Raw genomic sequence first — 20,712 nt, 5'->3', positions numbered from 1 at the left:
GTTTGAACACATGGGAAACTCTGTGTTCCCTGGTTTGTGAAAGACAACCCATTTGCCTGAGCATTGTCAACCTTCTCAGTGAAAGCTCTCTGGTCAGCAGGCTCAGAAGCCGTCTGTATGCCTTCATGTATGTCTTTGAGTTTTGACAGCTCACTCCTTTTAATCCTCAGATGGTCATGCTAAAATGTCCTCAAAGCTCTGTGAATGGCATCATTTCTATTGACATTTATTTCACAATGAAGTGGCTTCCAGTGATGTCATGCTGACCCTGGCTACAGTAGCAGAAGATGAGGTCTCTCCATATCAAGTCACGCAGATCCAGTCACGTCAAAAGCACAGGCACCGGAGATAGTGACGGCCCAGAGTAGAACGTGCTCAGCGCAGCTTCCTGCAGAATAAGCCCTCCAGTTTACAGTAAAAGCAGGTTGTTCATGCTGTCCTCAGAAGACTGACATGTGATAAAGTCATTCCTAGGATGTGACAATATCAGCCCAAACAGATAACAACATGAGTGCCTATAATACATGGGCAATAATTCCATGAATTAGTTTTCTGGTTTATAAACACTTAATAGATGTAGAAAGATGAAATGAGTTTAAAAGAATAAAACAACAATAACACCAATAGAAAAGCAAAACCAGAAAACCTCGTACACCAAGAGACACAGTCTTATCTGAACCTTGGCATCATCTCTAGGACCCCAAGTTCCTCTCTGTGGAGCTCCTCCCTTCCTCTATTCTGGGGCACGAGGGATGAAATGGCATGATAGGAGCACAGGAAGGCAAGCCCAGGCCTACAGTTCCATCCTGGCCGGACCTTCAGGTTGCTATTTGTTTTTCAAGAGGCACTCTCCTTTCTCCAAACTGAAAACACGGTTGTGTGTCTCCCTAATGTTTCCTAATTTGCATCCTTAGTATGCTTTTAAAAAATGTTTTTCATTTTAGTAATAGATTAATTTTGCCATTTATGTTGTTCATGAAATCTCCATACAGAAAGAGCTAAGAGTTCCAGCTGAATCAGATGTGGCCAAATGGAGGCTGCCATTCCTACTCACAAATGTGTTGTTCCCGGCCACTCCAAGCTTGGTGTGGGAACTATAGGCCCTTCTGATTGGCAGGTTGGAAACCAGGGATGAGACACTTATCAGATTGTTATCTCTCTCACACACACATGGAAGCGAGACTAAGCTCCTTACTCTGTAGCCCATCAGTAGCTCATGAGATTCCAGGTGTTAGATATGAGACACCACTTGCTACAAATGGGATCTGAACTCTATCCACATTACTTTGACCACATGTTCTATGGCTATGACATACTTTTGTTGGCCTGGTTTCTGTTGAGATATTGCTGGGGGAGGGGGGGGGCAGGGTGTCATTCTTCACTCTCAAGGCAAAGGAAATAGACATGTTAGATTACCCATCCCTTACCAAGAACTCAACCAGTGTATAAATAGCCTGACTCTCTCAATCCAAGAATGGCAGTTTCGGGTACATGATATAGACGGTGCCCTCCTCCAGGGAACTGAACTAGTCAGTCACAGAAGTACCTCACAATGCTTCATGTACTTGCAGTGTTCTTCCTGTACTTTGTCCCACAGGCCCTGACTGCTGTGTTTAGGGGTCACCTCCCCAGTAGGCCACTTCAATTTCTATTCTTGTTTCTAAGTGTGCTTCAGGGCCATGGAGACAAAGGAAAGTATTTACATTCTTATGTTTCTGGAGAAAAGGAATTTTTATCCCTCGGTCAAGAGAACACCTGGATGCTCTTGATTTTCTCCTGAGAGATTTTGTTTCTTCTCCATATTTCCTGTGCTCTAAATATGTAAGTTTGATGATCAACAAATTGGAACAAATTTATTATGTAAGCATAGTTGCCTATTGCCATTTGAGAGCTTTTGGTAAATTTTCTAAATTTCATGAAAAGCATGAGCCTTGCTTAGTCAAATCATATTGTGGAAAATTTGTGTTTCACTGTCTTATTTAGAGTTTCTATTGCTATGAAGAGACACCATGACCATGGCAACTTCTTTTTCATTGTTGATTTATTTTTCCCAAGACATGGTTTCACTGTGTAGCCCTGGCTGTCCTGGAACTCACTCTGTAGATCAGGCTGGCCTCAAACTCACATAGAATCTACCTGTCTGAGCGTCCTGAGTTCTGGGATTAAAAGTGTGCACCACCACCACACAGCTGATCATGGCAACTCCTATATTTTTGGTTGTGAGCCTAGCCTTTGACAGAGGAGGCATCTCTCCAGCCCATGGCAACTTTTCTAAAGGAAAAACATTTAATTTGGGCAGCTTACATCTTCAGAGGTTCAGTCTGTTGTCATCATGGTGAGACATGACAGCATATAGGCAGACCTGGTGCTGAAGCTGAGAGACATTACATCTTGACTCAGAGGTGACAAGAAGTGGTCTGAGAGGGGTTCACATAGGTTCATGTGACTGGGTGCATAGATAATCCAGTTATAAAGAGGCTAGCCTAAAGCCTTTTATACCTTTTCCTGCCATTATTTTATTTCCTGCAATTGAACTATGAAACAGTCTAATAAGGAAAAAGCACTTCATTTTGACAGCACCATCCTCTGGTGATGGATACATGTGTTAAAAAAAAAAAAAAAGTGGAAGAAACAGTTCAGGCGGGAAGAGTCAGGGCAGAAAAGGTGGTACTCCTACAGCTATATCTCTACTCCTCCCATTCCATCAACACCTCTAATGAGCTCAAATCCATACACTTCACACTGTTAAGGTAAAAACTTCAGTGGGTTTTAATGTATTCAAATACTTGTGAGACCATACTCACTCTATGATACCAGAAGAGAAGTCATCTATCATCCCCAAATATTCCGTTTCCATTGGCAGCCACTCTTCACTATGCCACAAGAAACACTGATCTCTCCCTGTGAATTTGCCTAGTCTGGGCATTTCATAAATGGAATAGTGTAATATCTGGCCATCCGTATCTGAGTCCTTTCAGTTAGCATAATGCTTCCTTCCTTTTTAAGCCCAAACATCTTCCGTTGTCTTGTTATTGGGGCATTCATGGTTGGTAGTCATTTTGGATTGTTTCCACTTTTTGATGATTGTGAATAATATTGCTATAAATATGCATCACGAGGTTTTGTGCATACATGGTTTCAGTTATCCTGAGTATATACTGGGGATATAATTTTGGGTCATTTGGTGGCTGTATGTTTCATATTTTGAGGAATTGCCAAACTGTTTTTCAAACATACAGCTGCATCATTTTGCACTCTGTGCAGAAGTGTTTGTGGCTTCCATGTCTCGCAGTCTCACCCACACTTGCACTGTCTTTTGATTACAGACGGCTTGGTGGATATGGCTGTGCGGTTTTGATTGGCGTTTCACTAATGACTAATGGCACTGAGCATCTATGCATGGGCTTTGCAGGTTATCTTCCCAGACTCACTGAGACCAACTCAAGCATTCACCAGTGATGAATTTCTTAAAATTCTCCCTTCTCTGGGCCTCTGGAAGTTGTCACCTCTTGGTTTATATACTTACTGTGTTGTGTAGGAGAAACTGCAGCCAGCCTACCCAACCCAAAGCCATCCTTCCCAGGTGCCTCAGCCTGCATGAGATGAGACTGCTTGGCAGGTACTTCCTCACTGAGCCAAGCCTGCTTCTAAGCCCAGAGCGGGCTGATGAAGTGACATCTGACCAGAGACACCAATGAGGAAATGACAACCCAGCAGACTCAGCCATCTCAGCCAATAGGACCTTGAGAAGGGTTATAAACACAGGTCTAACTTCCTTAATAAACCAGTCTGCAGCAAACTCTGCTGCTCACTGACTCCCAGAGCCTGGGTCATTGGTGCTGCACCTTCTCATCCCTCCCCCAAGGGGGCGTTTGAGCAGGGTATAACCTGCAACAGTGTTTGTAAGTTGAGTCCTACTTCTCTTCCTTAGAAGTCTCTGAGCTGGTATTGTCATGATTTCTCTGTCCTGAGCAGCTGAGTAGCTGTCAGAATCTTGTGATTAGGCTGTCTTAGGCTGTCATTTAAGAATTTGTGTCAGTATATCATGTATCAGGAGGATGTGAGGTCATGCCTTTAGGGAAAAATCACCTAGACAGTGAAATGTTTACTGTATTTGGTATCATGGCAAGTTTTGAATAGTTGCTAGTAATGGAAAGCAGTGTTTCCAGGACTGAATGCTATCAATATTATATATATGCTATCATTATATTATATATATGTATATATATTATATGTATATATGTATATATACATATATATGTATAGCTCTGATGAGTGAGCCTAGAGGAGGAAGGTATACAAAGGGAATCAGAGACAGGTCCAGACCCAGGAGTCTGGCCTAGCCTTGAGGACAGACAGAGAGGATGATCTAGGTGCTGAAAGCCTGGGCAGCCATCACATGAAGATAGGTTTCCACACAGCACAGAACGGCAGGGCAAACAAAGTGTTACCTCTGTGCATTTCACAAAAGTAGACCTAAGAACAAAAGAGATGGGCTTAGTCAGTGGCTCCCAAAGTGTGACCCTTGATCAGTGTCCCTTGGGGAATTATTAGAAGGTAAATTTGAAGTCCCTTAATTTGAGCAATACATAGCTATTTATTGCTGTTTGGGAAACACTAATCAAGGCAACAGAAACAATTTCTGCAGGAGATGCTTTAATAGTGCCCCACTCACCACTTAAGGAACTTTTGAAATAACATCCTTGGTAACATAAAAACCAGTCACTGAATGTGACCTCTGGTCCTCAGATTGCATTTTTAACAGTAAAGAAACCCCCATTGCATCTGCATATATTGAGAACACTGTGCTAGGTAGCACTACAGACATATGGCAGCCATGTGCTTAGCAGACTTGCTGCTTTAGGCCTATAAGGTGAGAATATTGTAGTACAGAGAAAGATGCTGAGCCACAGGCCTGCTGTTGCAAGGTAACACAACTAGTACATAGGAAGTCCAACTATATAGTGCATACTGTACTCTGGTTAAAAGCCATTACTATTATATTCTGTGTTCTCTGGCAGTTTGAGTATAGAACACTAATCTGAGAATTATGATGACTTCTATGTAAGAAATGGGTTGGAGAGTAGGTAGATGACAGCAAGGAAGAAAGAGAAAAGGTGTCTTGATGGGGAAGGAGAAGAGGAAAGAATTCTATCAGGATTTACAAGTGAAGCCTGGTTGGGCTCTCATCCTGTACCAGCCATTTCCCCTCCTTGTCTTATCTGATGTCTGAATCATTCAGATACTGAGCATGGTTAGTTTCTTCTTGGGCCCATGTAGTAGAGCTATCTTTTAAGAATTCAGTTCCTAGGGCTGGAGAGATGACTCAGTGATTAGTAGCACTGGCATTTCTTCCAGAGAACCTGGGTTCAATTCCCAGCACCCACATGACCCACATGGCAGCTCACAACTATGTGTAACTCCAGTTATAGGGGATCTGATACCTTCAGACCAATGCACATAAAGTTAAATAAATTATTTTACTTACACACACACACACACACACACACACACTAAAGAATTTGGTTCCTGGATAGTTTGTAACTTACTTTCCCATGTCTGTTTCCTTCTGAATCTCTGTCTTTGCTCTCATAGTCTGAGACTTAAGTATGCCTATGTCCCTGATGCTGAAGGGTTTGAGATTGCCTTTATCATTGACTAGAGGATATTGTGGCAGTAATATGTTACTATTTGGGGACTTTGTACTCAGGAGCTGATATGAAACTCCTCTTTGTTTTCATTCACCTTGGACAGCCTAGCTCGCTGCCTCTTCTGAAATAGCTTCTCATTCTCCCTTCTTTGTACACAAAGACACCCAGACATTTCATGCACTGTTTACTGGAGGTCCACGGCTGTAGCCCAACCTCAAGAATCAAGATATGGTGGAGTTGATAGGGCATATGCTTTGATTATTTGCCTGTCTTTTCATACTTTGGCTTTTCCATTTCCCATTGTCTGCAATTAATAGCAAATGCAGGATTATAGCTCAAGGGCATGGATAAGGTTTATGTTTAGAGAGAATTACAATAGATGCCATTGGTAGAGTGAAACTTTCAAATAGCACTTTAGCCTTGAAGAATATATATTAAATTAGAGATGCTGTGATCCTTGATTCATGACCTCTGATTAATAAGAGTGCTGTGTTTATTATTACCTTGGTGCTTTAATAGACTAGACCAGGAAAATGAGGAATTTAAAAGAGTAAAATAAAAACCAGTCAGATGGCTATCAGGTAAAGGGACTTGCTAACAAGACTGGCTACCTGAGTTCAATTCCCAAAATGCAGAAAGTAGAAGGACAGAACCTGCTTCGTATTGTCCTCTGACCTTCACATGTGACCTACACGCACACACACACACACACACACACACACACACACATGCATGCATGCGCACGCACATGCACACACACTAAATTTAATTTAAATTAAAAAAATTAAGTTCACAGAATTAATGTGTATGCTGATAAGGAACAAGAAGATAAGAGTCATGTGACATCATTTCCTTTGAGGACTCAATTACTTTCTATGGAGCTGGACCTCTGACCTCTCTGAATACTGACTTCTTCTGTAAAATGAAGATCATTTTGTAAAGGAATGGTGGGAATACTAAACAAAATACTGACCAGTACTAATACAAGCTCTGGTTGTCACAGTAAATAAGAGTGAATAAGAACTGTCTGTCCTATAGTTATATAATTATTATTCAAAGCCATTGTTCTTGATTTGGCCCATACTACGTCCTTTCACTAATTCACCAGTTACTTATTCTCTGTTGGCTAATTTTTATCTCTTGTCAGTTTCAGAGTCACAACAGCCATTTCTTAAGATGTACTGTCATTTCAAAGCACTGGCTAACTACAACCCAGACTGACAGTGATGAATAATGTTCTCTGACATTTCCCTCAAACTCTCATATGCCACCAGTGTCCCTCTTGTTTTATGCTTCTTTACTCTCAGCAGATTTCAAATATTGTTTCTGAAGGTGGACATCATCTTCCTCTGAAGATAATACAGCAGGAACCAGTGGAGAGTAATCAGCCTTCAGAAAAGCTGCACTGTCAAGTCAAAAGATAGAAGGTGAATTAAACACGTTTCTTCTTTCTTTTATAATTTCAGCATGTACATGTCCACATTCTTCCCAGGAAGGCAGGGGACTTCCACAGAAATGACAGCATCTATGATGAGGTGAGTCTGTCCTTTGTGACCTTATTATTTGATCACAGGCCCTGTCATGGTGATGAAATCAACTCAATTAACTAGATGTCGTGCCAGACATTATATTCTATCCAGTAGAGCTTGTGAAGTGGAAGTAGAAGCTAACAAGCTTAGAGTGACGGATGATTGGGGTAAAATAAATGAATTATAATGATTTTTAACTAATGAAACCGAATAGCAAACTATGTTTGCATGTGATTTTTGCTGTCATGTTTACCAGGACACTTAATATCTAAGTGAAGACATGATACTGAGTGTAAAGTGTCCCTAGTAGAAATTAAGCAGAGTGACATATGAGTTTTGAGATGGATGTGCTATCTTAGGCAGCTGGGGAGATGGCCTAATGGATAAATGGCTTCCACTCCAAGCATGAGAACTTGAGTTTGTTAGAACCCTAGCACCCTATGAAAAACTTGGAGTGGCAATACATGCATGTCTGTAACCCCAGCACTAGGAGCAAAATGGTCATGAAATAGATGGGAAGATTTCTGGAGCTCATTGGAATCCAGTCTAGCCAAATCAGTGAGCTGTATAGTCACCAAGACCCTATCTCAAAGAACAATATGAAAAGTGATGGAGAAATATACCCAATGTCAACCTCTTCTTGCATATGTATATACATATTCGTGAACACTAACATGTACACATATGAAAACCACGATGCCTTTGCATTTAGCACACTTTTGAACTCAAGTGTTTTCTCTAAAGAACATATATTCAAAGTGGAATTTTTAGTCAACCTCAACAAAAACTAGGTTGGCTTAAATGATATGCATATGACTTGTATCTCGTGAACATTTTAAAAGTTGGATGACTTCATAATTCCACCCAAAGACATAAATGTCACATCAGCATGATATGAACCATCAAAGGCTGCACAGCTCTAATCTAGGGTCTTGTCCACATGAGAACCTTCCAGTGTCTGCATGTGCTGTATTAAACATTGCCTATGATAGAGTAGATTAGAAAAGAATGTAAGTCATTCCAGTTTACATACTAACTATAGCAATGGAAGGGGAAATATACTTCATGCATTTGCGAGCTGATCAGGTGGTTCCAATACGCTAGAGTGGCTGTTTCTGAAGCACTTTAGCTGTAACAAGGAAAGGTGCTTGTCTTGATTAGCAACATCTGCCTTGGGTGTCAAATAAGATAGACAGATATTAGTCATGTATTTGATTTGCCTCTTCCGTCCTTTGGAAACAATTTCTACTTTTAGTTTTACTTTTTTCTGTTTATTATGTGTCTCTGTCAACTAGAAGATAAGATCTTCACTTGTCCCCAAGGGGCCACATACATCTCTATATATGTTCATAGGGTTTTTCCTAATTAGCAAGGAATTAAAATGGCTATCCAAACATTGTAAATATAGAATGTCAGCATGTAACAAGTCTGTTCTGGGACTTGGTGGATCACTTAATGGATTTTCCAACATTTGCTGTGAAGTCGTGGAGGGTAGACACTGTTCAGCCACCAGTGTCAGTGCTGATTTGTGACACAGTAGCTAAAACCCCTATTATTTTTTTAGGGATATCTTTTTCTGTAGAGATTTGTTTGGGTAGATGGCAAAGGCACATAGGAATAACTTATCACATGTATTGAAACCCTGTAGGCGATTCTGATGCAGATGTAGGTGTAAAAGCAGGTGCTGTCATAGCCTGGGCTTCCCAATGCTTCTAAACACTCTAAAGTGAACTTAGTTTCAGCAGGTGGAGGATGCAGTTTGGGGATTGGTAATGGCTTAGTCAATGTGGGAAGAACATCAGAATCACAGGACCATTATACAGAGATAGATAGAAACACAAGTACACAGCTCATTAATATACACCAAGGTTAAAAAATGTTGCCAAGTAGAGGGTATTTTAATGAATAAATTACCACATGATTTATATACAAGTGAATGCTGCTGGATTGGCATGCGAAGGGCTTGAAAACACTGTTTTCTTAGGCTGGTCAGTCATCTTGAGTCTTGTTTATGTTCCAAATGTGTTGTTGACAGAATCTGTGTGGACACATTTCAGTTCCATTCAAGACACAATGGCTGGTATTGCACAGTTCTGGCCTCTTATCTAGTGCTCTCTCGCTCTTCTAGCATGTTCTAGTGGCATATCTAGACTCCCAGATAAAGCAATAATGTGTTACTACATCCTGTATATTCCCACTATATGAAGAAGTAATTGTCATAAGAACAATTTTTCAGTCAATATTAGCTTATAGTACGCTTTTCAGAGATAGTAATATGAGACTAGAAAGAGATTGAAGAACAGATTCGAGTTCATTGCAACTTAGTGACAGTCAATAAACTCATTTGGCTTCTGTGTCTTAATTTTCTTATCTTTAAAATAGTTGATGCTTATCACTCTAAAGCTTGAAGTACAGCTCCTAAAAGCAGATCCTGAGGATCGGTGCATACTAAACAGTTATTAGTAGATTTCTATTCATTATTGTTGTTGTTATTGCTAATTTTGCCTTTGAACATATACAGAGGATAAGTGATGGGTAATCTAGATTTCAAGCTATGCTATTGAATGTCCTCATTTAGCACTATTTTCCAGAGTGACTAAAACATCATGTTTCCAATTTTCTCTCTGGCTTTAGGTTCTCAGCCTCAGCTTAATCTTCTTTGTTTGAGAAGCTTCTCTCGTTTGAGTATGTAATAAGGTAGTGTCCAGAAAGAGGCATCATGCAGACATTAGTGGTACAAGATGTAATGTACATTAGACTGAGTGATCTTAATCAGAAATGATAGGGTGATGAGGGATGACATTCTTTACACTGATGAAATCACTCACTGTGGATTATGTATCTCTTTATGACACAACAAATAGGCTGCCTTGGAGGAAGATGTGTGGCAAATAGAAACAGCAAGAGACCAAGCTCGGTAAATGTAATTGCACTCCTACTACTGCAGTCTTACAACGTGGTACTGAAAGAAGTCCTAGGTTAAATTTGCCACAAGGTTACATTATTTGTAAGCATGGTTTTAAGATGAATAGTCATAACTGGAGAAGATTCACATAAGATATACAGGAAGTCAAGTTCTGGAAATAGAAAAAAGGGGATGAAGATTGCAGGACAAAGATACTTATAAAGGGAAACATAGTATGTATAGATAGAGGATGACATAAACACAGTTTCTAACATTCTAGAAAAATTTTTGAAAGGACATTAAACATGTTCTATGTGCCATTAATATGTTCTGTGTGGCTTCTAAACAGAAATCTAGGAATATTGGGCTCCAAAGAAACAGATGTCAAAAGGATAAATCACATTTAGGAAAAAGGCTTCTAACACTTAGAATTACCTTTGTGTGAAAGGAAGAGAATTCCATCCTCAGATCCCTTCAGGTCATGATAGTTCAGAAGTCTGTGTGGTCACTGCATAGACCACATGGTTGCACTTCCTGCCTCTTCATATCTGGCCCATTCTCCCATGTATTTCTACTTGTTGAATCTGTGAGCTCTGTAAAAAGATGATGCTTTTCTCTTGTTAGTATTATGGCACTTGGGCAGCTGCCCAACAAAGCATTCTTTGTTTAGTTCTTAGAAATTCAAGATGTAACTCTTTCTTGACTTTTATGAGACTGTATTCTCTCAATTTTTCATCATTTCCAGCCTTTTCCTGCCTTTTTTTCTAGCTCAGCATTGCATATTGATGATCTGTAAGCTTTGCTTGCTTCCTCACATGTGTTCTGCCATTCCCTGCCAAGTACTTTTTAATGATGTGCTTCATTTTTGTCTGAAAAGTGCTTTCTAATGAGACTGAACACTGTTAAGCATGTAACTCGTGCTGTAGGTCAATAGAGCTCCCACGATTCTCTCTTACTTAGATTCACATGTGTCTTTACAGGGTTTCCTCACCCTGAGCATTAAAGTAATTCCCACAAATGCAGACCCAGAGACCAGTATAAACAGTGCTAGTTCCCAAAGTCTTTTAAGTTTGAGCCCCTGTTCCAATCTCTACCATCTAAATGTTCCTGCTCTCTGAAACATCTGTTGGGCTCAGCACTTCATGCCAAACTGTCTGGAACATCTGTTTCTACTTCCTGTTTGTTTGCTTATTCACATTAGTGTGACCCAAAGTGATTTCTTCACATTCAATGTTGGGTCCTGCCTACTTTTCTGCCACCAGTGAGTTGCCTTCTCAAATAGCTGGCTTTTGTCAAATTTAGCACTGGGATTCCTACCTCAGGGCCTTTGTACAAATTGTTCTCTGCCTGCAATGACTGACACCTGTTCCTGTTCATAGAGGTCTGTGCCTTTATCCAAATCTTAGGTCAGGATCACCTCCTAGAAGAACACTTCTTACTCTTTTCTTGCGTTAGCTAAAATAACCAGCCTTGCCTTACCACCATAGCTCCTTCCTATTAGCATGCCTGCTACATCCTTAATAACTCACTCAAGATAATTTTTAGTTTATATGCAAACATCTGCATCCCTTAAGTGCATTGTAAAGCCTTGAGAGCAGGGACCTAGTCTGGTATAGGGTGGGCCCTCAGTGAATATCTGTTAACTACGTTCACGTATGACAGGACAACAGTCACACTTCAAGAACTTGATATCCCCTACAAGCTAAAACATAATTTAAAAAGAGTGCATCTTGCTTTCAGGGGGTTGATTCATTAACTCATGGCCTCACTGGATGTGAATGGAACATGGTGCCATCAGCCATCTAAGGTTAATTTAATGGGGCATTGATGGAACAGAACCCTTTGTTCAGAAATCAGTGTGCTGCAGAAGGCTGAAATTTGTGGCATACCAGGAAGGTTCGGAGAAGCAATTATAAACCTTGTCTGATTGCTAAGCAAGTCTGGTAGACTTGTGTCAAGGACGATAAGTAACTTTCCCCCCTGAAACCTAGATCTGTCTTCCTGAAACAAATATAGATGTGAGGTTTGCTGAAAGTAGGCTGCAGAACCTTTCTACTTTCATCCTTCGGTTGTTGTCCTGGAGTTCATTTGCTGTTCTTCTCCCTCAAGCTTTGTGTCCTAGACTTGTCCTTATGCATTTTACTCACCTTTCAACCACCACATTTCAGAGCATGAGCCTCTTTTCTCTCCCAAAACTGAGTGTAAATGCAACCTTTCTAAAACGTACAGCTCCCTTTTCACTATTTTTTCTATGGATATGTACAGCTCACAAAGTCTGTGTTTTATTTTCTTGGAACTTGCATGAATTATATAAGGCCTTCTCTGAACTCTCCAAGACCTCTATTATCTTGACAAGTTGATGAAGATTATGATGATGACACAAATGGTTCCTTGGATCAAAGAGCATGCATAGCTAATGTGGAGGAGGGGAGTGCCCATCACTTAATGCCACAGTACATCATTTCATTAGCTCAGTAAGACTTACCTTGACTGTGGCTCAGATAAGTACACTTGTAGCTGGATTGGTCAATTCATCAGATGTTTATGAGTGACACTGAATGGTTATGGTTTCATACTGTATATAAACTTATTCCTTGTCTTTAAAAAGAAGTGCCTAATATTAAAGCAAAGGGCAATTGCAACCAGCAATTGGAAAAATTCAACCATGAACTTTATAAACAGAGCAACCATGGGTTCAGGCATGTCATGAAAAACAATTGCTTGGCTTATTGCAATGCATAAACAAAATCAATTTACTCAAATTCAGGTCTTTTGGCCCTGAAGGCTTGAGAGATGCATTATATTGCTGATGATGTTTATCATTGAACTTGGATCTCTTTCACACATCATTTGACAATGTACTCAAAGTTCATGGATCCCTAGTTGATTTTACAAAAAGGAAGGAATGTTTCAGTGAGACAGTTAATTAGCTGTTCTCCCTCTGGGTTCACTGATCTCTTCCTGGTGATTGGTATGCCTCTGAGCTTGTGAGAACTTTAGAATGCAGACATTAAGGCTTCTTGTTCACACGGAAATTGCAGCTTTATGTGGTTTTGCATTCTTTGAGACTCTTAAGTCAAAGAATATGAGTATGATAAATACAGTCACTTTTAATTAATTGATATGCCTCATATGCTCCCCATATACATCTTTGTTTGTTCTTTTGGATACCAAACTTAAGAGAACTGGACTGCTGTTTCCTATGCCACATTGCTATCCAGTTACATTTTTATAATCCCTCACAGGAGAAGGTAAAATTAGGAAAGAGTATTTTAGCAGGTTAAAAATTATTTCTGCTCCTATTTCTTCATAACGAATGAATATTAGAAAAAATCAGGTTGGTTTCATGTTGAGTAGTGCTTACCAAGCATTGCAGAGTGGCAAAAGACAATGATGATAATGATGGAATGAAAACCTCCAAAAACAATAATGAGTTCATTGTACATAAATGGATGAGATCAAAAAAGGAAAGCAAAATAAACAATGGTGAATTTCAGGTCCCTGTATGAGCCCCATAGCAAAAGATGCCACTTTTATGGAGTCTTTGTCTTATTAGAATTTGCTTTAAAAAGATGTCATCCTAGGTCACGTTTTTCTCACATTTTCTCTAAGTCACTTGAATATCTGCAGTTGCATGTTAGTAATACATTATTAAAAATGATATTCATAGCAAAAGAACTTCATTAAACCTCTTCATCGTTTCTTAAATGAGACATTACTGGGAAGATTCCATGTGCCTATTCAATCTTTAGCCATATCTCACAGTACAGCTAGAAGGTGCTATGTAGTGAAGATGGAAAATGCTTGCTCTATAGTATTCTTGTGTCTGATGTCCCTCTGTCTTCTGTCATGCCTCTCACAGGATAATACTTAGTCTCACTGATGGCTGCAGTCAAGCATCTATGAAACACCATGCCTAAATAATGGGCTATGTGTGTACTTAAAATTTTTCATTTTTATATTGAATGTTCTTGACATAACTGCTAACAAATCACTGAAAATCAAAGATCTTAACAGTTTGGAAACTTATGATGCAATAAACAAACTACCAAGCAAAAATTCTTCTGAATCCATATTTTTAGGATTGAGAATGTCTGACTCAGAGAAGAGAAAGGCTACTCTAATAATAAGTTATGATCACAAACAGATAAATAAAGCAGAGGAAAGAGGGATATTAATTAATCATGAATATATTTTTATCAGTGGAAATTATGATGGCATCAAAGAGAAAAGATCCCATATATTTGACCCACTCTCTCTCAAAATAACATATAAATGAGCAAGAATTATGAAGAGGGAAGCAAACGAAATTAATACAAGTTTTATATTCTAAAGAATTTGTAAGTGATCTTGCTTTTTTGGATATTGGCAGTCAAGCATTGGATAAAGTATTCATATATTACTAATACATTTTATAAGAAGTCCCATTACCTCTATAATTTGAACAAAATATTTATCATTGAAATGCATATGTTACATGCCAGCAGAGAGGTGTTATAATGCTGCTAAGGTTTTGCTTTTGTTATCATCAGGCGATATCTGCTATTCATGCCCCCAGTCCACAGTAGTCAGTACTCACCAGTAAAAATCTAAGAATATTTATGGATTGTTTTAGATTGAGACATATGAAAATGAACTAATGAAGTTAAATTTATGAATAGAATTTTAAACCAAAACAACCATAAGCTTGTCATTTCAGATATATATTATAAAATATATCATACTAATAATATATTTATATTCTCTTATGTTATGTCTTTGAAACCCAGGTTATTTTGCACAATCCTGATACATCTCAGTTCACATTAGCCACAGGTGATGGGCGAGTACCAAATTAAGTAGGACAATTATAGAGATTTTTAAATCCAGAGATCTTTGAGGGATTATTATTATTATTATTATTATTATTATTATTATTATTATTATTATTATATGGAACTGAGTGCAAAAATCTGTTTAATTTTCATCCTTCCTGTGTAAACCCAAAAGACAGTAGTTTCATTGCCCTCAAAACCACAAAATACCAAAGCATGAAAGCCATTGAGATGAAGCCTATTGTCTCTTATCAAAGATCATATTGGAATTTTAAAAATGAAATGATTAGTCAGATCCCTATGTGAAAGGTACATTCCCTTTCTGTCTGTTGTTAGAACTACCAGGGATGATCATGAGACTATCATGGACTTGGAGGACAAGAGTGGCACCATTTGCATCATTATTTCTACAGCCTAGTCAGCCTTCATGAGGGTAGCTGAAATTTCTCATTCAGTTTTAAAAGGAGATGCAATGTACTTCTGTGGTAACATCATGTAAGTTTAAGTATGGAATCTAGATCCAGCTTGCTCCATGTTCAGTTTCTAGTCCATGGACTTATAAATTGACCAACTTTTCCATGCCTCAGTTTCTTCATGTCTAACATATATGTAGGATTGCTTTAAAAACCAAATAGCTTCTTATATATGAAACCTTAAGATATATGAGAAGTACTCAATAAATATCCATTATCATAATTTACATGAGTAGTAATAGTATTATCATTATTCTGACAGACTGTTGTGAGTAGTTTGTAGAGTGAATTTGGTAGGGAACAGGTCAGAAGTCATCTTCCAACTACAGAGAAGCCATCTGAGAGAGTTTTGTTACCACATGTATGTGGACTAAGGGCCTTCAAAGACAGCCATCAATGAGCATGTTAAGCCTTCAAACAGTAACAAGTAGGAAGCCCCCATGATCCTGTCATGTAGACATGATTAGGAAATCTGTTCTGGAGAGAAAACATTGTGGATTACAATTTTATTGTAAGACTTTCAAATCACTCCAACAGACTAGCAAACAATGTTGTATAGAAATTGTTCTTCCCCTATAATGAGATTGATGGCTACCTTATATTCCTTCATCCAGTGGTGGATAGAAACAGAAGCAGAGACCCACAACTAAGCACTGAACCTATTTCCTGGAATCCAGTTGTAGAGATGGAGGAGTGATAAGCAAAGGGGTTAAGACCAGGCTAGAGAAACCCATAGAAATAGCTGACCTGAACAAGGGGGAGCTCATGAACCCCAGACTGACAGCTTAGAAACCAGCATAGGCAGGAACGAGGCCCCCTACACGTGGGTGACAGTTAAGAGGCTTGGACAATCTATGGGGCCCCTAGTAATGTAACAGCATTTATACCTAGTATAGGAATGGACATTGTGAGCTCACTCCCCATGAAGGGATACTCTCTCAGTCTAGACACATGGAGGAGGACTTGGCCTTGCCCAAATGATATGACAGACTTCGATGATCCCCCATAGAAGGCCTCACTCCATAGAATGGAGTAGAAGAGGGGTGGGGTCAGTGAGGGGTATGGGAGAATGGGAGGGAGAGGGAAACTGGGATTGATATATAAAATCAGATTTTTTTTCTAATTTAAGTAAAGAAAAGTTCAAAAGAAAGAAATTGTTCTAGTGTACAACTTCCACCTCCCAACCTAGCAGCATGCTTTGAGAGGTAACCAGATGTTTTTCTATTAAAGCAATTGAAGAAAAGTCTTCCATACTTATATATCTCCAAATTGTATATATGGACTAGCACAGTGATTCATTCTATATTTTTTTAAGTCTCTGCACTTTTTATTTTGATAAATGTATTTAAGAACAATAAAGGGATTTATTTCAGTCAAGTAGTAGTGAAAATATTGGATGATATCAACAGCTTTGGGATTTTTTTTAATTATATTTTTTTTATTTTACATGTTGATCCAAGTTCCTTCTCCCTCCCTTTTACCCTCTCTCTCTCTCTTCACATGCACCCTATCCACCTTCCTCTCCCATCCCCCCACCCCAATTCCACATGTAGGGCAATGCCATCCAGGTGGGGTCATGTGAATCTGTCAAGTCATTTGAAGTAGGGACTAGGACTTATCTGCTGTCTCTAGGTCAAGGAGTATCCCTCCATGGGGGATATGTCCACAAGGTCCTTTTGTGAACCAGGAATACATCCTGGTACCACTGTCTGAGGTCCCTTAGACTGCTCCGTCCTTCCAGCTGAGACTCATATTCAGAGGGCCTGAGTCTGTCCCATTCTGGATTCCCAGCTATCAGTCTGGGGGCCTGTTAGCTCCTCCTTGTTCAGGTCAGCTATCTCTATGTGTTTCTGCAACCTGTCCTTGTCCTCTACCTCTGCATCTGGATTCTATTTCGACTCAGTGTTTAGTTATGGGTGTTTGCTTCTGTTTCCAACAGGTACTAGATCCATTATGGTGGATAAGTTAGTTGTTGATCTCACTATCAGGGAAGAGCATTTATGGTAGCCTTTCCATGGTTGCTCAAATTGTTAGTTGGAGTCAGTCAGTCTTGTAGGTCTCTAGACCTTTCTTTAGGTTCAGTTTTCTCTTAAAACCAATAATGGCTCCCTCTTTTATGTTCTCTCTCTCTCTCTCTCTCTCTCTCTCTCTCTCTCTCTCTCTCTTTCTCATTCTATATCTTTTAATATTGAGCTTACTGTATCAACCTCGGTATCTCATAGATGTTGGAATGAGGCTTCTCGATTAAATTACCAATCATAAAGCAATATGTTTCTTAGATTTTTGTCCCCAAGAGAACTGATGAAGCTAATAAGGAGTGAAGCTACAATTTACTAAGCCACAATGTGCTGGAATCTGTGTCAGGTGCTATATGCACATATCACCATATCTTACAGACATCAGGATAGCTTACTGAAACTGAGCCTCATAGGGACACATCTTCCTAAGCCTTAGTGGCAAAGCTTGTTTACACCTATGCTGTTGAACACTTCACTTTGATCTTTGTTTTTATGGAAAAGTCAAACATAGTGAGCAAAGCATTTTTCTTAGAGACTGTGATTTCTGATCACACACACACACACACACACACACACACACACACACACACACACACACACACACACAAATATATTGTAAGCTTTAATTGGCAGGGACATACCCCCTGCCAATTAAGTAGGTAAAACATATATTGAAGAAAATGGCATTTTACAAAGTTAACATTTTCTTATCCTTTTAGAATATGGCCCATGAGTTTGCTAGCTTTGGAACTTCATTATAACTCCTTTTTGCAGTTTTGTTTAAACACAAGGAAATCATCAACATGCTGTAGCCCAGCTTCTACAATTCCCAGGGTCATTCTTCCGAAGCTGATTTTGTGCAACAAATCTCTTAAATACTTTTGCATGCCTTATAGTGTATTCATGTCACAATAACACACTAAAATATTTAAAAGGAAATCACTGCCTTATTTTTTCTCCAAAAGAAACAGCCCTTGCTTACAACTCTCAATGGGACATAAATATCTTCTAGGCCAGCTGTGCCAGTACTCGTTGGAAATCCATCTTACATTAGTAGTAACTAAGGAACTCATAGAATATTCCCTTTGCACTAGAATGCAGCCTTGTTCTAGCATGTGTAGCTTTCTTTTGGAAGAATGTTTTTTTCTCCTCATTAGGAGGACTTAGCATGCTTGCGTTAAGTGCACTCTAAACATTCTGTTCACTTTCTCTGGTGATCTTGGCCATCAGTTGATGTCCAGACTGACATTCAGTTGAGCTTTTGTCACCAGATAAAAGCAACCAAACCTTTTTCTTAAGTATCCCAATACATCACACACACACCAGACCCACATATCAAGCATGTATTTTTTATGGAATACGTTCCTTACTCAGGTCTTATCTCAAAAGTGATAACTTCAAGAATTCAGTGCATTCATTTGCTCACACTCAGTGATGAGACTGAATTAGAGTTGAGAGAGCATAGAGCAAGATTATCCTAAATAATGCTCTCAGGATATATATATATATATATATATATATATATATATATATATATATATCCAGGAGGACACTGACATCTATTTCCTTTCATCAGGTACAGAAACTAAGGCACAGAGAGACCTCATAACTTTTTTAGGACAACAGAGAATAAGGGACATGCAGGAGATTCATACTGAAGCCTCCTGTTTCCAGCCAGGCTTTTCCTTCATGCCATGTCCTCTACAAACACTCAAAAGTATCTCCATTCCTTTCTTGTGACTACCTCTGACACACAGAAAACCCTACTCTCTCATAGGACATCTTCTCAAAAATGCTAGCTGTACTAGATCTGTTATTTCTCTGGTCCTGCAATTGCAGAGTCTCATTTTTCCCTTCCTCAGCTCTTTGGCTTTCATTTGTCAGCAGCAAAGCCCCATACTTTCTTGGCATTGTCTTCCTTTTTGTCAAAATGTCCTTTTATACCTCAGTTGTACACAACCGCAGTTCATATTCTTAACCTTCAAAGGATAACAACATATTTTTTTAAACTAAGAAGTCCTCTAAGAAGAAAGAATTTTAAAGCTGGAATATCAAACCTTAATCTAGACAGCAGTGGGACTATTAACTCCAAAACCAAATGACAAAGGCCAGCTCTGAACCCTGAACGCATGTCTGGAGTCTACCTAAAAAGTAACCGCCAAATGTTTTCTGAGAACCCCATCAATGCTCTTAGTAACAGACCCATCCACATGTACTTTCATATTTGGAAACATGTCACCCTGCTAAAACAGAAATAGGCATTTCTCTGTCTCCCTCTAAGCTCAAAAATGCTCATATTTTCTACATTTACCCCAGAGTGAATAGTGACTTTGCATATGGGAAGTTGGTCTCAAGCCAAGAAACACAGAAACCCTTTAGAAATGTTAAAGGTCAATAATAATTAAGAGGATGGTGATGAAGATGATAAATAGAAACACCACCAAAATGAAAAAGAAAGCCAAGCAAATCAAAACCTGAAACAGATTTACCACTAGACAATCCAAAGGAACATGTAAGCAGATCAACACCTTGATTATTAGCACATAGAGATCTAATATTGAATATTAAAGATCTAGTTTAATTGTCAGATAATAAATTTGTCAAGTCATCCTGTTTCTTCAAATTTGTTGTAGCAGCAAATGAGAAAAAGAGTAATCAATGTAGGATCTAGCCGGGCATTGGGCCTGTTCCTCTTGCACTTGAATACTGAGTCTGCCCTGAAAAGTAGGGCTAGGCAGTGCGTTTGCCTTCAGATACAGTAGAGGCAGCAAGAACATGACACAGCTGAAATACTATGAAATATTAGCCTGTTGCACATGAGTGAGAAATAAGTGGTGGTGACTACGCTGTGTTGGAAAGTAGAAGCCACTAACTCACCCAGGTTCATATACTCTGATAACAGGTCACAGAGTCACTTGGTAACAGGGTATCTGAAAGCCCTCCAGTAGAGACTCACATCCTGGCTCTTTGACTGATGAGGTTGTGAGCCATTCATTTTGTCTCTCTTGTTTCCCTGTGCTCCAATTGAGATGGATCCATAGGGTCACCTCAAAGCCTGCCTTCAGCTCTGGTTCCTTGTGATGCTATGACACTAACTAGTTCAATTGGGAAAGATCTACCCCTTCCCTTTGATTTCCACCATGAGGGCACATTAGCATAGCAGAAAAGATATTTACACTTCAGTTGACTTTTAAAATTCACTCAGAGTGGAAGATAAAAGGAAAACACACCAGATGGAGTGTGAGCTCTCTACTATTTCAAAACATAGCCATTTCCACTAAATTAGTTGGCACACACTTAAAATTAAATATCATCCTGATTG

General features: G+C 39.2%; 1 protein-coding gene across 1 annotated transcript in view; it reads left to right on the top strand.

Moving 5' to 3' along the window:
• The window catches only part of Fhit (fragile histidine triad diadenosine triphosphatase), an 810,295-nt gene that overhangs the window by 619,002 nt on the left and 170,581 nt on the right, over positions 1 to 20,712 (top strand). Inside the window, exon 5 of the mRNA XM_051206707.1 lies at positions 7,118 to 7,186. Coding sequence (XP_051062664.1) covers positions 7,118 to 7,186 — 69 coding nt within the window. The remainder of the gene's footprint in view (positions 1 to 7,117; positions 7,187 to 20,712) is intronic.

This window comes from Phodopus roborovskii, unplaced genomic scaffold (genome assembly GCF_943737965.1).
Source record: "Phodopus roborovskii unplaced genomic scaffold, PHOROB, whole genome shotgun sequence".
NCBI lineage: Eukaryota > Metazoa > Chordata > Mammalia > Rodentia > Cricetidae > Phodopus > Phodopus roborovskii.
The sequence above is the reverse complement of the archived record's forward strand: the minus strand, read 5'-3'. Positions and strand labels throughout refer to the sequence as shown.